The sequence below is a fragment of the Tachypleus tridentatus genome, chromosome 7 (genome assembly GCF_004210375.1).
Source record: "Tachypleus tridentatus isolate NWPU-2018 chromosome 7, ASM421037v1, whole genome shotgun sequence".
NCBI lineage: Eukaryota > Metazoa > Arthropoda > Merostomata > Xiphosura > Limulidae > Tachypleus > Tachypleus tridentatus.
In genome coordinates, this window is record NC_134831.1 from 155,066,383 (window position 1) to 155,080,513 (window position 14,131).

At 33.0% G+C, this 14,131-nt stretch overlaps 1 protein-coding gene across 4 annotated transcripts in view; it reads right to left on the reverse strand.

Annotated features, from left to right (window-relative positions):
• mim (missing-in-metastasis) overlaps nucleotides 1-8,644 on the reverse strand; it is a 105,913-nt gene extending 97,269 nt beyond the window's left edge. For 2 of the 4 annotated variants that reach the window (XM_076514889.1, XM_076514887.1), the window contains exons 1-2: nucleotides 8,343-8,644; nucleotides 7,902-8,097 (exon numbers count right to left, since the gene is read on the reverse strand). In XM_076514889.1, coding sequence (XP_076371004.1) covers nucleotides 7,902-7,973 — 72 coding nt within the window. In that variant the 5' untranslated portion in view covers nucleotides 7,974-8,097; nucleotides 8,343-8,644. Of the gene's footprint in view, nucleotides 1-7,606; nucleotides 8,116-8,342 lie in introns of those variants that run through there. The other 2 variants (XM_076514888.1, XM_076514890.1) reach the window with 2 other exon arrangements.
• Nucleotides 8,645-14,131: the final 5,487 nt, after the last annotated feature.

The window sequence follows — 14,131 nt, forward strand, 5'->3', positions numbered from 1 at the left end:
AAATGGTTGTAGAAAGAAGCAAGTCATTAAAATGTATATGTAAAAACGGCTCGTTTGGGTGTAGAAAATATTTTACATAGAGGAGCAAACAACATTTCAACCTTCTTCGCTTATCATCAGGTTCACAAAGAAAGAAAGAGGTAACTGACCGGAAGCTGACCACATGTTTGAAAAAAGTTGTGTAACTGAGTGTCGGAATGTAGAGGGTGGCGTTAGATGTTTGAATAGATAATTTTATATTATTTATTTTATTATTTTTAATATAGGTATAAAGGTGTTCCTTTGTATTGGTTTATTTTGGGTTTAAGTTGTTGTATAAGTAAGGCTTCTTTAATTTTGCATTTGTTTATGTTTGTTTCTTTATTTAGTATTTGAGTGTTTTCTATGGTTATGTTTTGTTTATTTGACTTGCAGTGTTCGAAAACATGTGAAAGTGACTTTTTTATGTTCTTTGAATCTGGTTTCCATTTTTTTACTTGTTTCTCCAATATAGAAGTCGTGGCAGTTATCACATTGTATTTTATAAATAATGTTGGTGTGGTATTTGTCAGTGTAGTTTTTACATAGTATAGACCACAATTTTGTGCCTGGTAATTGAATAAATTTGGTATTAACTGGAATGTCATATTTTGTTACTAGTTTCTGCCAAATGTTGGTTATTTTTCTGCTGATGTCAGAAATATATGACCGAAGAAGGTCAAAATGTTGTTCAACATTCCCCATGTAAAATGAAAGTAAGAAAGTTTTGGTTTTCTGGATCTTTAGTTTAACATTTAGAAAATTTATATTTAAGTCTAAAAACACTTTCTATAATTTATAGTAAATATAAAATCATGTTGGAATTTTTGCATTATTTTCTGAAATTTAATAAGGCATTAATTTTTAAACTGAAACATCCAATCATAATTTGCAAAAAGAGTTACTGTGTTTCTTTCTATATACACGGAAGCTTCATGATTCATGTCAGATGTAGCAATAATACATCACCAAAGCCAGCCTACATGTTTGATAGCCTGTTGTTTGAGGAGGTCTTATACCAACTTGTAAAGATACTAGAATGACAAGGAAACATGAGGAGGAGAAAAGGAAGAGGTAGAATTGGGATGACAAAGCCTTCTGATAATACTCTATGAGCCCAAATATTAGATATAAAAGATCCCCCACCAATGAATGAAGGCAACCAGATGAGCTCCCACCAGGTAGTTACCAGAACCACTGTTGGTGCACCATGCATCATCATGAAAAATAATAAACAGTGGTAATATGAGAAGAAAGAACAGGGTCAGGAGACAGGAGTCAATGCCATGCATGGCTCTGACTGGTAAAAATGAGTCACCAGATGAGAAAGGATGGATTGATGTTGAACCATAGCAACCTGCAACTCAAAAGACCCCAGAACTGTGTCAAATACATAATGTCTCAAAAACAGAGCCATACAAAGGTCTCATAGATAAGGAGACGAGTCTGTGATAGTATGGAATCATAACCCAAAAGATCCCAAAAACAAAGAAACCACATTTGCAAGGCCAGAGCTGAAGAAAACAGGTGGACCAATGTGGGAGGAGGGAGAGGACATCTCGAGATATCCTCCTAGGATTCATGTGAAGAGCCTTTGACAGTAAATGGTTAAGGAAAGGTACTGCAACAGAATCATCATGGTAAGATGAAAATGTGAATACTAGACACCTGGATGGATGACCAGGCTCCCAAAGAGACAGAACCAAACCCAACAACTGTTGGTTGAGATAAGAACAGTCTGTCCTATGATAAAAGAGTGTGTACTGATCCGAAGCCTGTGAGGGATAAGACATACTAATGCCTTCATTCAAGTTAGAGTCATAATGCTCAGCATGAACTTAAATATTGGGTTCAGGGAACAGAGGAAACTAAATAAGGTTGGGAGGCAAATTTGTGTAAAAGGTTTGTAAGAAATAGGAGCAACAGACATAGAATTACATATCTGAGAAATAAAATAAAAAAGACAATGAGGGACAAACAAAATCCTCAAGCAGGGTGTGGAAAAGCAGATTAAGCCTGGGGGTGAGGGACAAACTATGTGTCAGCATGTCAAACACAAAAAAGCTCAAGAAAAAGAAGAACAATGGGAGAAGACAAGGCTGTCCCATATAAGCCCCAATCCCCTTGCAAATAAATTCTAATAAATCCCCAAAAGAATCACCCACATTTGTGGCCTGAAGTATGACATTAGACAAAGCAGCTTTAACTTCAGATTTCATGCATGATTTCAAAGAAACAAAAGAAGGGTTTGGTAGAAAACACAGGTAAATAAGCGATGCTTTCAAAATGAAAATGAAACTTTCTTGAAAATAAATGATGGGGCACTCTTTGCTAATCAAGGATTCAGCTTATAGGCAAGCTCAGCTAAATTGTTATGAGGTTTTAAACTTTGAGTTCTCCCCAGCAGCTAACTACATTATCAATAAATAAAACAAATATACAACTTTGTTACTTTGGCTTTCCACTTTAGAGTTGGTCAGACTTCATGCTTTACCAAAAAAGTCCCTGATAAATCAAGATAAGCAGGAAATGCTGTGTTGTTTGCATCTCGATCCAAAACTTCCAAGTGGAAACTCAGTTAAACTTTTGAGGAAGCACTTTAAATCTACTGCTGTGTGTTTAAAAGGTAGTGGTATATATATATATTCTTTACTTTTTCCCAGATGTAACATAGGTGATTATCCACTACAGCTGCAAAACCCAATATCAGCAAAGGTACTAACTTCATTTCTCCACTTCAACCATGTACCACATCACTTGAAGTTGAGGTTGAATATTAGGACATTATGATGTGTGACAACAATGATTTTCCCCTCTTCATCTCTCAAATAGTTTCTCAAGAGAATGAGAGGCAGAGAGGAAACAAAGCTAAAACAAGTATTAATTTCACAATAACTATATCCTGAATGTAGAACATCAGCTGAAATGATCAGTTGTTTTTCAAGACTAAAAAAGAATGAAAGAAACAAATCATTTGACTTCTGCAATAACAATAAGTTCAAGTACAAGTGTAAAGAAATCATGGTAAATACTAAAACTACTTTAAATAAAGTAAGAAATCCAAATGGTGCAAATATCATATAATTAAAAATCAATGTCATAAAATTATAGAAAAATTAAACATAATCACAGTAAAAAATTATATGTGAAAGCCATAAGATCATGAAAATAAAAATAACATTTTTTCATAAAGCATATAAAGGGAGGCAATTTTTTTACTTCATAAAAATGAATATAAGGAGTTGAGAATATGTTAGTGAAAGTATACACAGAACACTTACGAATAACACCATAAAAAAGTGAAAACAAGCTATTACTATTGTGTGAGTAGAAGTAAGTATCACATTAAGAACTAGAAGTCCAACAAAGGAAGTTATAGATATACTGAATTCAACAATATTGCAGTGAAAACCCATTTTTTCAAGTTAACCACAAGTATTGCAAACAAAATAAAGGATTAACTATTGGTCCCCTATCACCTTCCTTATGTACCTTCATATGGTTCTGTTTGAAGGTGAAGCATTGTGAAAGTCACAGTTTATACCAGAAATTCAGATTAGGTATGCAGATAAAATATTCTTGGTATGGTGGCATGACAACAGTGTGTTAAAACAATTTGCTAGTTATTTAACTAGCATAAAACAATCAGTTCGATTTACATACAAAACTGAAAAAATAATAGGCTACTTTTCCTAGATGTTGCAAAATATACATATATATATTTGCTATTATTATGCCACCACAGCAAGAATCATGTCACACAAAAACATAAAAAAGTTATGTAATTTATATCTGTGTTTATAGAGCTTTAAAATATGCAATAAACAAAGAAAAAAGAATTTAAACCAAATATTAAGATAAAATATTTAATAAATTTACTAATGGTTCAATCTCAGTTAAAATACTATGTTAAAATTTATTTACGAAAAAACTTTAAAAAAAAAAGCTTTAGATATACCTTACATTTCAGGATTAACAATTATTTAATACCTTTTAAACAACAACAAGTATATTATTCTATCCTCAAACCTACGAATAAATTTAAACAAATGTGGTGGAATACCAAAGACAAAACAGAGTTAGAAGATAAAACTGGGATTTATAAGATAGAATGTGAATGTGGCAATACTTTTATTATTGAAAGTAAAAGGAACTTTAAAATACATATTATAGGAGCATAGAGGTTACATAAATAAAACTGATAAGTCTGCTTTAGCACAACACAAACAAATAAAACAACACAATTTTGTGAGATAAAGCTATAATTGTAGTTAAACCTAATAATACAACTCCTATAAACATTCAAGAACCACTGAAAATAGGGAAATTTTAAGAAGTAGCATAAAGCAGAGATAATAGTAAAATTATTCATTGTATTGATATATGGTATGACCTACTGTGAAGGTTGGCAAGTAAGTTGTAAAAACAAAAGAACATAATATCATATATCTTTTAACAACTGTACAAATTCTGAAAACCTTGTCTTTTATGTTAATCCTGAAAATAATGTTGTTACATGTAGTGTTTTTAAGTGGAGGCCATTGATGGATGTAATAAATGTGTTTTGTGTAAATATAAAATATTCTCTCTTTTAATTACTTATTTGATTTTAAAATTCTACAATGCTTATCATTCATACTTAGCTATTAATGTTGTTGGCTGTTATGTTACTTAATTGTTAATCATCAAAATTTAAGTTCAATGTACCATTTTTCTCTTTATATAATTGAATTATTCAAAAGACTTCACTACTTAGGGAAAGGGCAGTGTTTTAGATTATTTTTATTGAAACTTTTGCATTTTTGTTTCACTAAAATGAGTATGGTGATCCAATGAGACCATAACAAGTTGACTGTAGTAGCCAAAATTCCAATAATGCACTAAATCAGTACATTATAGTCATGTGATTGCCAAGGATAACCAACAATTTAAATATTTTTTTTAAATTCAACATGTAAGTTCAACAACACATTGGATCAATGCATTATGGCCCTATATATTACCTTTCAACATTCCCTAATGTATTCACCCAATTCAATGTGCAGTGAAACTTCCATAACATGTTCATTCAATAGATTATGATGCTTTTGACTACCAATCTTTGTGACCATAATATATTGATTAGTGTAGAAATGGAATTTTTAAATATACATGTGAATAGTTTATTTTGCTGTACACTGGATTAATGTTCTGTGGTTCTGATAGCATGCCATAAGATTGTGTTGATGCCACATAGTGACAGCATGGCTTAGAATCTTGAATTTTATTTAAAATTTAGGAAGTTAGTTCAAAGTATAAAAAAGTGAATTTGAAAGAACTGGTTGAGGAGATTATTTGTTTCTGAAACAGACAGTTCAGCATTGTAAATTTTGAATTTGTGTTTTAAATAAGGTACAATGCAGATAACAAAAATACTGTACATATGAGAAAATTAGCAAATAAGTGAAACAACTATACAGTATTTATCATGAAAGACATGTATTTACAAGCAAAGCCACCAGACATTCAGACAAACTCTGTGGCAAAAAAACAAAATTAATACAGTGAACTCTGTCAACCTAGAAGAAAATTATGTAGCTGTTTCTTTTGCATTCAACCATAAAAAATCATGGTCTTAAACAGCTGAAGAATGGTTAAAATGCAGTAGATTTAAAAATCAAGCAAAAGGGAGTTATTGGTAAATATGGTAAGTCAACAGATGCACTGAAAACCAGACAGACGCCACATGCTAAGGATGATGTTATTGTAAACAAACTTCAAATATCTTTATACAACAAACAGTGATTCAGAAAATTATATATTATCACCAAAAGGATAATCCATTCTGTTCATCATGGAAAAAGTAACATGTATATTCACAAGCACTGATAACACTGCAGCATTTCATCTTATAACAAAAAATAAGTGACAATTTATGAGCATAACATATGAAAAATGGGACATTTGATGCATAACTTTAAAGATGACTTTGCTATCCATAAGAAATGTGAAAGTTGAAATCCGTCTTATGAAATCATTAAACTCCTGAAATCAATGTCAGTAAACTGCTGATGACAACATATTCCCTTATCAGAAATGACTAAAAAATTGTACAAGGTTTCATGGTTTACGATATTTACTTGTCTCAAAAGAAATTAGGCCAAGAGTTAACATTTTAATGACACTATTAAATACAAGATGTACAGATAATTATTAATAAAGCTTGACCACACTGCACTTTAATAATTTGATGGACTGATTTTATGCTCATTACAACTAATATTAAATATTACTTTATTATGCTGCTGTATGAGACAAATTTTTATAGGTGTGTTAATAAAATGTTTAAACTACAAAAACAACAACAAATTTTATACACACATAATATTAATTAATGTATGGCCTAGGATCATTAAATTGGATAATGTTAATAATGTGATTACAATAACAGCACTGTTCAGTTACTAAATTATCAGTTTCACCATACCCTGTAATCACTTGAAACAGTGTGTAGCTATGGCTGGTGCTGTCTTTCAAGAAAGGTATAAAAATGATATGCTTTATTGCAATACCTCAAGTCACTGCTAGATATTTCATAGCAGCAGTGCTTTATGGTAACCATAATATCTATTAAAGGTCACACAATCAGACAATCACAAACTTGATGGTCATTATTGTAATAAGTCAACAAATGCATAAGCATTTGTCTGAAATTCAAAATGTTCACTGCACAAACACCTCATCTAGGTTCAGCAATAAGCCAGAAATTACAATACTACTCAGGTATTATTTATTGATGTAATTAAGTGTAATTTTAGTTATGTAGAATTTACACAAGTTTTGCATTACAGAAAGTATAAGATGTAGTTGAGTAAATAAAATGTTTTTAATATTAAGTAGACTGGGGATTTGTTTTTTGTTTTTTTTAGCTAAGGATAATAAAAGACAAAAAGAAGTCCAACCAAAAACCAAAAGTAGGAACCACTACAATAATTTTCAAGCATTTGTTAATTGCAAGGCACAAATTTAACAAACAACTGATTTGAATGGCTTCAAACAAAGGTCTTCATAACATTTGGCAGTTGTGAATTTAAACAATATGAGCTGCATATTTCAAATGCTTCAATGAATTTGAATCTTAATACAATGCAAGTTTAGATTATTTAGAAATGCTTTAATCAAACCATGAAGCTTTTAATTTATTATTTAAATCTATTAGTTACATCCTTCACAGAAAAAATATTTTGATGTCTGATGTATAATTGCTCAAGTAAGAGTACTTGAGTGTAGCATGATCAGTTACTCAAGAAACAAAATACTAATAATACTAATAATAATAATAAAGTCAGAACATCCTCTCATAGTATCATTAATGTAAATTACCATAAAAGATTCTCAGTAGAATCAGTCATTAACATTTAACAAATTCACTATTATATTTAATTTCATTATTTGGGTTTTCTCTATAATGGTAACGAATATGCTCATCCCATTTAAGAGCATTAATAATATTTTTTAACACAACAGTAACACATAAATATTAAACTGTCATAACCCTTTATATTGGGTCAATTACAAACTAGTTTATTTAATTGTACAGAACTTATACCTCATATTTTTCACTGGCCAATTACATATGAAATTATTATTTCATTCTTTTTCTACATTCAGAATTAAACGATTATCCAAACAATTCCCAAGGTGGAACAGCGAACTGAAACTGATAGTCCATCACAATAGTACAGTATATTCATTTAGATAAAAAAAAAATGGTTAATAAAACTACTTGAGCTTATGCAATATTACGAGAATTATCTATGGATAATGCTTCTCTATCATTAATGAAATATTAAAATGAAGTAAGCACAATTACAACAGCATGAAAACGCACGCACAACTCATACCTTTAAATCAGTTATAATAAACTGGAAAAGTCCGCCGAGAGCGCTGCAATCCTTTTCAACCGTTGTTTCCATGGTGATTTGATGTAACTGTCTAATACTAATAGTACAAATAGTATTTTTCTGTTAAGTGTAAAAAGCCATCTTTAACTTTCACCTAAAGCTCATTATCTCGTAATGTTTCTTTTTTTTCAATCCTCTGTATGAAGAGAAGAATTAGATGGATATTAAAAATATTATTAAAGTTGTAATAATAAATACAGCCCAATTTAATAATTTAAACACCTTGTTCCTGAAATTTCGAACTTTAAATCATAAATATACTTTTGGTCCAAACATTACAACTTTTCTTGAACATAAGCTGGCGTTAATTCTGAAACAGCGTATGCACTAAACACAGTGTCTTAAAGAATTTTAAACATCATGAGTATTATCCATAATCACCATCAACTGGGTCCAAAACTCTGCAATCTATCATTCCCTATACACAACTGCACGGTCAACTTCAACTTTCAAGCATGGCTAAGCACATATTTAACCTCGACTTGAAGCTTGCTGTTGTCGACTTCCTTGTCGCATAAAATCAAAAATATGTTTCCTCGTACTATCAACTGCTTTAATACAAGGCTTATGTTAAGTTACATTTCTAAACAAAATTAGCACACAATTCTAACATAAAATGTTTTGATCGGTATCCACCAGTTTGATCTATGACATACTATAACCATAAAACACTTTTCTACGGAAGAGAGATCGTACGTTTCTCTGCCTGTCTTAAAATTACATCACGATCACGTGAGCAAATCTTGCGTTTGATTGGTCTGTAAAGAATAATGACAAATCCGATTCGATCCAAATTCGAAGCTTGTAAAGAAAAGCTACGATCTTTGTTGTGTTTTATTCTCAAAAGCAATTAAAATATTTATTTTTAATCAATTGAAATATTTGAATTATGCTTCAAAAAATAACATAAAGTACATACAGAAATTATTCACAGACAAAAACGTAACCGTCATCTTGATTCTGAATTATATATTTAAAGGAATTATGAAACATCTTACCAATAAAGAGATAATCAAGATTGTTTGTTTTTTAATTTAGCGCAGAGCTACTCAAGAACTATTTGCGCTAGCCGTTCCTAATTTAGCAGTATAAGTCTAGAGGGAAGGCAGCTAGTCATCACCACCCACCGCCAACTCTTAGGCTACTATTTTATCAACGAATAATGGGATTGACTATCACATTATAACGCCCCACGGCTGAAAAGGCGAGCATGTTTGGTGCGATGGGGATTCGAACCCGAGACCCTCAGATTACGAGTGAACGCCTTAACCCAACTGGACATTTCGGGCCTAATAATCAAGATATTCAAACGGAATCACTTAGAATGTGAGCAAAAGGTGTGAATTATTAAATTTCTGTAGTGCATATTAGTGTGCAGATGACGTCTTAATATTAGAAATATAGAACCATATAAAAATAAAATTTTGTCTCCTGCTGGTACAGTGGTAAGTCGACGGGCTTATAACACTAAAATCAGAGGTTCGATTCCCCTCGGTGGGCTCAACAGATAGCCAGATGTGACTTTGCAAAAAAAAACAACACAAATACAATAAAATTTTATTTTTATTTTATTAAACACGAAACGTTTCGGTTTACAGCTTTTTCAGGAGCGTTCACCAAAGCACATCAAACACGTTCGCCCTTTCAGCCGTGGAGGCGGTTCAATGTCGCGGTCAATACCACTAGTCGTTGGTAAAAGAGTAGCCTAAGAGTTGGCGGTGGGAACTAATGATTAGCTGCTTTCCCTCTAGTCTTACGCTGCTAAATTAGGGGCGGCTAGCGAAGATAGCCCTCGTGTAGCTTTAAGCAAAATTCAAAAACAAACAAACAAAGCACAAACTGAAACTGACAGAACCTATCCTCAAAGGGTTTAAATAACAAAATTTATTCGAATCTATAAAGCGTGCTTTTGACATATTAATAGTAAAGCTTTATATTGAAAGATAAATAATGTTGAAATAGTTGACTGCTACTTCTAGTAAACAAAAGTTCTATCAATGTAACAGAGTGAAATGACAAAAAAAGATAAGAAAAATAGTAATTAAAATTATAGGTGCCATCGTTTGTTGCTCTTCATTTGTGTTCGTGGTTTATGGATGAGAAGAGCTTCTTTGAATTTTCTGTCAGTATGCTTGGTGGCGTTGGTGAGGAATGTTACGGGAATTTCTTCATGACAAGAAATCCACTTGAAATAAAAATGTATGTCAGAACAGTTGGTAGGGATATTAACACTTTTATTATTAGCAGAGAACGACGTTTCGACCTTCCTAGATCATCTTCAGGTTAAGAAAGAGAGTTTGCAAGTGACTGTTGCAAGACACATGTTTTAAGAACGAGAGTAAGGATTCAACTTTGCAGCAACATCTAGAAATATTCCATCCATTGAAATGAGAGCCTGTCTGGAAGACCTAGCTAGGAGACTGGTGATCCACTCTACACAAACTGGAAACACCAACAAAACAACGAAAACAACCATCAGAAAGAAGACAACTTCGACAACAGTTCCACCGACAACCAAAAACCTATCTTTCCAGGTAGAACTGAAAACATTTATATCTCCGAAACACCTCAAAACAGTATCTTAAATAACCTTTTCAAAGAATTTTCACACAAAACTATCAACATAATTTCACATAAAACTAAAAAACAACTTCACACAAAAAGATATTAATTATATAAGCAACTTTAAACAAGACAACAACATCAAAAGTCTAAAAGCAGATAAAGGCAATGTTTTAGTTATAATGAACACAAATGAATACATTCATGAAATGAAAGATATCTTATCAGATACAAAGAAATTTAAACTACTAAACACAAATCCAACAAAAACACATGAAACCGATTAAACAAAATACTACTACAAATGAAAAAAAAAACACAATCTCAGAAAAATAATCATTCTTACCTATGAAAGACTGGCTCACGCACACCACAACTATACAGCACACCCAAACCTCACTCCGACCCATAATGTGGACCTACGAATAATTTAACTACAACCTTGGTAAATATATAGCGTGGGCATTTTCTAAATATGTAACATCAGCCGGCTCCTTTTTCAAACACTCTTTTAACTTTAAATGTATTCTTAATCAACTAAATCATAAAACCTTAATGGCCAGTTTTGATGTGATCTCCCTCTTCACAGAAGTCCCAACAACTGAAACCTGCAAGATAGCTTTAGAACTTTATATCCTTTATATACTTTCGTCCAAAAGGCATCTGTCCGGCAGCGATCACTTGCAAGCTTTCTTTGTTAACTTGAAGATGACCCAGGAAGGTCGAAACGTTGTTCTCTGCTTATCAATAAAAGTGTTAATACTCACACCAGCCGTTCTGAGATACATTTTTATGAGTATTGCGGTTTCAAATTAGGTATTAGTTCATGATTAGTTAAACAATAATCTATAAATGTGCTTCTTTCGTGTTGTTGTTTATAAAGAACGTCAGTATGTTATCCTATACTTATGTGTGGGTTTTTTGGTTTCTCCTGTATACATATAGTGACAAATGTTATATTTAAACTTGTAAACAACATTAGAGACAAGACACCAATCTTTAAATTTAAAAACACGTTTATGTTAGTTTGGTTTAGTTTGTTTAGAATTTCGCGCAAAGCTACACGAGGGCTATATGCGCTAGCCGTTTCTAATTTAGCAGTATAAGACTAGAGGGAAGGCAGCTAGTCATCACCACTCACCTCCAACTCTTGTGTTACTCTTTTACCAACGAATAGTGGGATTGGCCTTCACATTATAATGCCCCCATGGCTGAAAGGACGAGCATGTTTAGTGGGACGGGGATTCGAACTCGCGACCCTCAGATTAAGAGTCGATTGTCATATCCACCTGGCCATGCCGGGCCAATGTGAAGTTCCCACCCCGGGAGCGGTTGTAGAAGAAGTTGAATGTGTGATATATTGCTGAGCTGCCCATAAATAAATAAAACACGGAAATCTAATATCATCAACCACCATCGATTTCTATCTAAAAATGTCACCCACCTTGCACTCTATATATAATAAGAATATTATTATATATATTTACACATATGATCAAATATATATTTGTCTCAAGTGTCAGGTACATGGGAGTGAAAACAAATGTCTGATCAAAGTAAAGTTTGCGTGCGTTATTATAAATTCAGTTATGGTAGTTAATTGTCGTAAGTACATCTTAACTAAAATTACCGTGACTGTAAGCACAGATGTAGTTACTGTTTTATCATTGTTCTTTCGCGCTTTTGTTTACTAAACGATAACAAATATTTATTCCTCCATAAGGTTTCTTTACAGACTTGTATTTTCTGTAACGTTCTACAGATCTAGATTTACGATCCCAATACTTGGACTAGACTAACGTAAAAATCTACATATTAAGTAACTCAATATACGCACTAGTTAATACAGATCCAAGAACATAAACACTCTTAAGTGACTCACTCTACCATCCAGAAAACAACTGTATCTTCTTGATGCTTCACTATTTCATTGTAAACTTACATATCCGACTGATTCGCTCGCCCGTGTATATAACCTAATTTTTGTTCTTCACATTTCGCAATCACTGTTTCTCATTAATATTCCCGAATATTCTTGGACTGACGTGGCCTTAACACGATGCGATGCCTAGATAACACCTAAATTACAACATTAGAATTATAACTTATAACAGTATATATAGTTCTAGAAATTTACCAATACGATTTGAGCGTTGTACATATGATGGCAATGAAATATGTTTAACGTTTATTATTAAACAGCAAAATCAAATTGAAAGTTAAACGCTCAAAGTTGTCGTATACTTTTACAAATACAAACCACTAAGCTTTAATCGTAAATAAAAATTTATAATCGTGTAAAACTTTGCCAGTTTGCAACCCATGAGGTAAATCTATAAAAAATATGTGAATTTAACACGAAATTCGATGCAGTTTTGTTTGGTTTGAATTTCGCGCAAAGTTACACGAGGGCTATCTGCGCTAGCTGTCCCTAATTTTGTAGTGTAAGACTAGAGGGAAGGCAGCTCGTCATCACCACCCACCGCCAACTCTTGGGCTACTCTTTTACCAACGAATAGTGGGATTGACCGTCACTTTATAATGCCCCCACGGTTGAAAGGGCGAGTACGTTTGGTGTGACGGGGATTCGAACCCGCGACCATCAGATTACGAGTCGAGTGCCTTAACCACCTGATCATGTCAAACAAACCAGCCATTAGATATAGAACATAATCTGGAATTGACAGATCTGCATGCTTGAAAAAAAGTTCCAATTGCAATGAAGAAAGCTTCTGGAGACAGCTGTAAGGAATATTTAGTCACATTACACCAGTATGTCCCATGGTTCACTATCTTATCACTTGGTACATGTTCTCTCACCCCGTGGCAATATAGCTCAAAGTTGTAAAACTTCACCCCATCCAGTCTATTTCAGCTGGTCATGGGTAAAAATAACTAAGATTGGAGTTGGGCTGCATGACTGGCAACAGTTTAGATGTTCTTCACCCTCCACTCGATCTCATAGCCTTCATCCTACAATTCACTTCACTGACCCTCAGTCATCCGTGCTACCTGTGAGTCAAGGGTAACATTCAATGATGGAGCCTGGTCATGAGCTTAGGATGCCCCAGATTACAATTCTACTTAGTGAGTTTGCAGTTGTACAAGATTGTAGATATGACCATTTGCACCATTGTCAAAATGCCTATGTCCAGGAGAGGACTTCACTGTTACTGTAAGACATGATCTACCTTTAATGTTGAACTCCATCCCTTGTGTCTAAATCCTTTACCTAGAACATGTCATTTTCATATTTTAATGAAGTGAAAAAGTGTTGTAATACACACCATAAGAAAGGAGCACAGAATAGTTCATCCATAAAACATTAAAAGCTCATGGAAAATCCGTTCTTTAGTCATAGTGCCAAACTTTCTTAGTGAACCTTTTCCCCAGTATGTTTGTGGACTTACAACACTGGAATCCAGGTTTCAATACATGCCCATTCTGGACAGCACACGGATAGTCCATTGTGTAGCTTTGTGATTAATACAAGCAAATTTAATACTGAACCTTACTCTGTAAAAGTCTCAGCTTCATTAATTACATGCATGTAAGTATGGTACCTTAAATAATTAGAAGAGTGACTATAAATAGATTTAGAGAGTTAA